This window comes from Pteropus vampyrus, unplaced genomic scaffold (genome assembly GCF_000151845.1).
Source record: "Pteropus vampyrus isolate Shadow unplaced genomic scaffold, Pvam_2.0 Scaffold1, whole genome shotgun sequence".
Taxonomy (NCBI): Eukaryota; Metazoa; Chordata; class Mammalia; order Chiroptera; family Pteropodidae; genus Pteropus; species Pteropus vampyrus.
In genome coordinates, this window is record NW_011888782.1 from 3,831,330 (window position 1) to 3,837,329 (window position 6,000).

Genomic DNA, 6,000 nt, shown 5'->3' on the forward strand with positions numbered 1-6,000 from the left:
CAAGTTACCAAGAAATCATGTTATAACCAGAGAGAGGATGGAAGAAGAAAAAAAAAGAATTCGGAATAATTTTGATCAATGTCGATAGAAGTAATAATTGAAAATATACATTTGATAATTTTATCCAGTGATAACCCTGCAATCCATAACCCTCCTTTTTCCTAGATCTTATTGTTTTCGAGGTTGTTTTAATACATTTTCAAGATCTGAAGTTAGCTTTATATGTCTAATATAAAACATTAGTTTATGTTTCTCTGCCTTAGTGTAATCTTCTACTTGGAAATGTGGGAGTGACTTAGGCTTGTTACTTGAAAATGTTTAGGACTTTAGAACATGGAGCTAAAAATCTCTTTTCCTCTAGTATTTCCACCAGATGTCCTTAACAAACTTGGTTTATTATTCATCTTGTATCAATCAGAATAGGCTAGATTATATATGCTGTGGTTAATAATCAACTCCCCAATCTCAGTGGCTTAAATAATTATTGTTTTATTTCTCATTAACACTGTAATAGCTTGGCAACAGGGCTCTGCTCAGTCATTCAAGGACTCAGGTTTATGCAGCTGACACCATGTTGAATGTGGCTGGTCACTGTGACAGAAGGGGGAATAGACTGCAGAGTCTCACATCAGTAATTAAATGCTCTGGCCCAGAGGTGATGCTGCTTTCAGTTCACTGGTCAAAACTAGTCTCAGCCCTACCCAACCACACATGGAAGCCAGAAACAAGAACATGTATCTGGAAGATGGCAGAACTACTAATTCTCCTTTTATATAGCTCCTCGCTTTTTATCACATTAGATCATACGGTGCTTTCTTTTCCTCCCATTATCCTTCCCACCTCTGTGCCTCTGTTCATGGGATTCCTTTGTTGTACAGAATGTTCTGCTTGGATGTCTCTTTCCAATCTTTCAAATGCATTGATGAAAAAAATGAACGGAGAAGCATAAGAAATAATGTACTGAGTTGCTAATCAAGGTAATTAATACTTATTCAGTACCTTCTTTGTTAAAGTCATCATGGTAAAGTGATTTGAGTTAGAATTTGGCTGGATATTGCTAAAAGTACTGAAAGCAATAAAAAGATGAATGTGTAAAAGGTATCTTAAATAAAGGTTCATGGCAGAAGCAAAAATGGGGGTAAAGAGTGGCAAATGATCGATTTATTTAGAGACAGAGGTGGGGACTGGGGAACACTGACAGAGAATTCAATAATAGCACAAGGATAAGAGGTAGAGCCTAAGAGAAAAGTGAGGAAAGCCTCAACCATGGGACAGAAGGCCAAGCCAAATAAGAAAGCCAGTAAGAAATAAATTATAAGATGACTATATATAATCCTAATGTTTCTTACACTAATATTGACAGATTCTCTGAATATAACCTAGAGGTGACAATGACCTGGACTTCAGGCCTCTCTATTAGATAAGCCAAGAGCTCCCTACTTTCACATGTTTAACTTTCTTTAATCCGGAATGCCTAGGACAGCTGAACAGTTTTAAAAGCTATGTGTCAATATTCCTCTTTTTCCATGCTTAGAGGAAAGAAGAGACAGGGAAAGGAGAATTCAATCCACAACTGACTTGAAAAGTGACACTTAAGTGTATCAAAGAAAACAAAGCCATCCAAGGGCCCATGAGATACACACACCCAGTTAGCCTGGGAGCTCCATTAGAGATATCTCATAAAATTCCCTGGACTTCAATTTCATAAAAATAGCTGTTTAGTCAAGTTTAATTCTTTGGAGGAAAGGACTGATGCACTCTACTTAATGTGTAAACCCTTTAATATAAGGTGTATATATAGTTTCAAATCACACAGACTAGCTGTTCCTAAGCTTTCTTGAAGAATAAACTACACCAGAATATTCAGAGAAGTTCCTAACACGTAAAATATGGAAAATCTAGAGGCTTGAGGAGGGGACTTTAGGATGCCACAGGAGACATGCTTCTGGATTTTATCTTCAATTAACAGAAGAATATTGCCCATGACCTAACTAGAAGCACAAACCTTTGGTGTGAAAGAAACATCAAGAGCCCAGATTTTTAGCTTTTGGCTTTTAAAATAAGGGCCAGCTGACGAGGATATAATCCTTCATTTTTGATCTTCCTTTACACTCACACTAAAGGTCAGACTTGCAATTCAAGATGGATTCAACTGTTTTTGGTTATTTATACTATATGCAAAGGATTTTCCTGGACCTTAAGGTTATTGATAACTGGTTATTTTCTTACATTTTCCTATTTTACAATTTTATATAGTATTTAAAATTAATAACCTTCCGTCAAATCTTCCTTTAATGTTTTATTTTTAAGTGAGATATAGGAAAAGACAAAACCAAGAGCAGGGAGTGGTGACGACAAGTTATTCCTATTTAAGAAAGGTGGCTAGCTAGATGTCTTTGTCATCAGGCAGTGTGAGTGGGTAAATCAAGGAATGATACAAGTATTATAGAGAAGATATGTCAGTCCTTCTGTGATTCTTCCTAAGCCAGAGGAGCCAGAACAGGGAAAGCAGAATGATATCCTCCGGCAGAAGGAGAAAAAAAGCCCTGAGCTCCATGGCTGCAGTGGGAGAAGTTCTTTCAGTTCTATTTTAAGAAACTTCAAAAATGAATGCCTATGTCAATGGCTTCCTCCCAGACATACATACAGCCCTAGCCTTGCAGAACTTGCAAGGTTTGTGGCAGGTTGTCTTCCTCCAAGCTTGGAGATCTACTGCCTGCATGATCTTAGCACCCACAGAACAGCATTTCTACTCTGCTCTTTTGTCCATTTTGAAATATTCTGAGGTAAGCTGATCTGCTTCCTGCCAAGCTGTCTAAATTACCTCAAGAACCAATTAATGTTTTTGTTAGTGCTTTCATCACAGAGTTGCACAGGATTTGGGCGGTCTGCCCCAGGACCATTTTCTCATGAGCTCTGTTAAGCTTTTGAATGCAATTTTGGAGATCCTAAGATTTTTCCAAGAACGCATATATCATGTAACAGCAGAAAAGCGTATACTGTAAGCCTCAGTTTCTTTCTATGAAATTACTGTTGTAGAACTCAAACATGATGATACTTATTTATCCCAGAGCTTGGTCTAAAATAATAGGCTTTCTAATGTTTCTTCATAACTTCTACCTTAATAGTCCCATAAAAACAAGAATCGGTATGAGAATGGGCTTTTTGGAAACTCTAATCTAAATTACGTATCCCAGGCTTGCATCTTCCTTTAAAGGTAAACAGAATCTCAAACAATTTTTAGGAGAACTACACCCAATGCCCACCTGTTCTGGCAAACCTTCCCCACTACCAAGCTTGTTCTACTTGGGCAGCAAACTCAGATATGGTATAACTTCTCACAGTCCTAAAAGACAGATGTGACATCAAACGCAAGAACTAAAATGTACAACTTTTCCTGAATACATAATGTAAATAAATAAATTTTAAAAGTACATACCCATATAAGCTGCCCAATGGATAGCACGTCTGTCTTTCTTGTCAAAAGCATTAATATTGGCACCTCTAGACAAGAGTAGTTTGACCATCTGGAATTATAATAAACACCATTTCACAAAATTCAGAAGTACAACTGTTCATAAATATCCCTGGTGTTGAATACTCATCTCGATCTATCTGGCACTGAATTTCTGCATTTACAGAAAGGAGCTATATACTAAATATTAAAAACCTTTTTAACATATTAATAAGAACGAAATATGAAAAAGGGTTCACAGTGGGTGTTACTAAAGTCAGGCATCATACCTTTTAAAGATGCCACTTTATGTCCTGGTATTTTACAAACAGCTAAGCACAATTCTGGAAAGTCTAAAGGTGAAATATTTAAAAACGGGTTTTATTCCCTTTTATAACCCAAAGTAATATTAAAATACAAAGTGTACTCTCATCCCAGAAGTGTCTTAAATTTAACTCAAACACAAGTGTAGTATCCATAATATGATTAGACCTGAAGGTCAATGCACAGTCTACTTACCTCATAATGTACCAAGAACAATATTTCTATCACGTCTAACCATATTTGCAATAGTTTCCCCATTGGAAAAGGTATTCCAGATTTCCAAAAGGGATGCATCCAGTAATCTTAACTACAGTGGAGGCAAGAATTCTTTGTTTCAAAGGCAGAGAAGAACAGTGGAAATAAACACTGTAGCCACTAGCTCTCAGCCATGGAATCTTGGAAATGTGTCTTTGCCTCTTTTAGTTTCTGTGTCTACAACAAAAATGAAAGACTAGACAAGTTGGCCTCAAAGGTTCTTCTGTGTTTTATTCTAAGTCTTCTATGTCTTCTTTGCTGTGACAACACCTAACATTAGGCAATGCCTCTTGTATAAGATAATTAAATACTCATTTTCTTAAATTGTTTTCTTCTGATGGTCTGTCACCAAAATATTCTTGACTAAATGTTGATAATAAACTATAAGGAAATGTTTTCTAAACTCCGCCTGCCTTTGCTACTACCTTCCTGAGAGCACAATAAACTGCTCTATCTTCCTAGATTATTTTTTCCACAATGACAGAACATAGTTTTCACACTATGTTATAGTTGGTAGTGGTCTCCTTTGTTTCTCTAGGTTGACTATGAAAATCAAGTAGGTACAAGGGCTGTATCTGATCAATGTATACATCTGAGAAAGTTATATCATGAATTATCATGAAAAGAAATCTAAGAGCTTATGTAGTAAAATTAGACTAAATTAGCAAGATAAGTATTTTTGTTTGTTTTTATAATGGACTAATGAATGCTAGAAAAGGCAAGTTCATTAACAATTGGGGTGAGGGTGGGGGTAGTGGGAGGGCACAGGGAGAGTCGACTGGATATCACCTACCTCACCATGTCCACTGAAAGCTGCATGATGTAATGCAGTTCTCCCTGCTCGATCAGACACGTTTACATTACTCAGAAGAGGTACCAAAGCTTCAGCGCACTTTACGGCTTTATTAGCAGCAGCTATGTGTAATGGCGTTTGCCAATTTTTGTCTCGAGCATTAACATCTGCAGAATGCTTCAAAAGTACCTGAACTGCTTCCTAAAACACAGGAAGATAAAATTTATAAAAGACAAATGAGTTAACAGTTTTAGAAATTTTATGTATATGAGGGAAATAAAAACAGTTCTGATGGAACCTGCTATGAACAAGTAGAAATTTATCTCCCAAAACAAAATATTTTGAACTAAAAGCAATACTCAGAGCCATATAAGATGCATTGGGATAAAACATTCCCTTTTTCTATTCTCCAATTAAAGGCATAATAACCTCTATCAAAATGTTCAAGGAAAAATACTGATAGGTAGTCTTCAAACACAATCATTATATCTCATTTTTCTAGATGGTGAGATACAATTAATTTATACTTACACAGTTTTAAGGAGATTTACTGCTTTGCCATTATATACATAAAAATTTTAAATATACTTCCCAAATACTATATTTTACAAAATGAAAAAACATTATGATCTAGTTCATTAGGGAGAGAGAGAAAGAGAAAGTCTTTTTTGTGATGCTACCTGGTAGGAAAGCTGGCATTAACAAGGTAATTTATGAATTTACTATCCAAAGAGATTCATCTCCTAGAAGCACAAGGAAAACTTCACAACACATCTCAGGGTAAAGTCCTAATAAACCCAGTATGCCACCAACATTAGGCAATATAATGAGAACTAAAAAAATTTTTCTCTAAGAGTGGTATTCCTATCTTTGGTAGCTCAACAAACTACATATGAAATGAAATGGATCGGAACCTGAACAGAATCATCTCTAGTAAAACTTACCCTCAGTTTTCTTAGATGCAAAGAGAGGAAATACCACCTGTTCACCACTCATCTTAAGTCTGCTATACGGCAAAAAAACTGATGCACACGAAAAGTGTTCAGAAGTGCAAAATAATTATAAACATGCAAAGTAGCAAGGAAGACTAAACAAAATACTATTATCAGTGATTCACATGCAGCTCTTTAAGCCTTTGAAATAAGTCATCAACAGTTTAAAACATGGGAAACAA

The 6,000-nt window shown here is 36.0% G+C and overlaps 1 protein-coding gene across 1 annotated transcript in view; it reads right to left on the reverse strand.

Moving 5' to 3' along the window:
• The window catches only part of ANKRD28 (ankyrin repeat domain 28), a 99,192-nt gene that overhangs the window by 51,505 nt on the left and 41,687 nt on the right, over positions 1–6,000 (reverse strand). Inside the window, exon 6 of the mRNA XM_011354836.2 lies at positions 3,440–3,527. Within this exon, the coding sequence (XP_011353138.1) occupies positions 3,440–3,527 (88 nt within the window). The remainder of the gene's footprint in view (positions 1–3,439; positions 3,528–6,000) is intronic.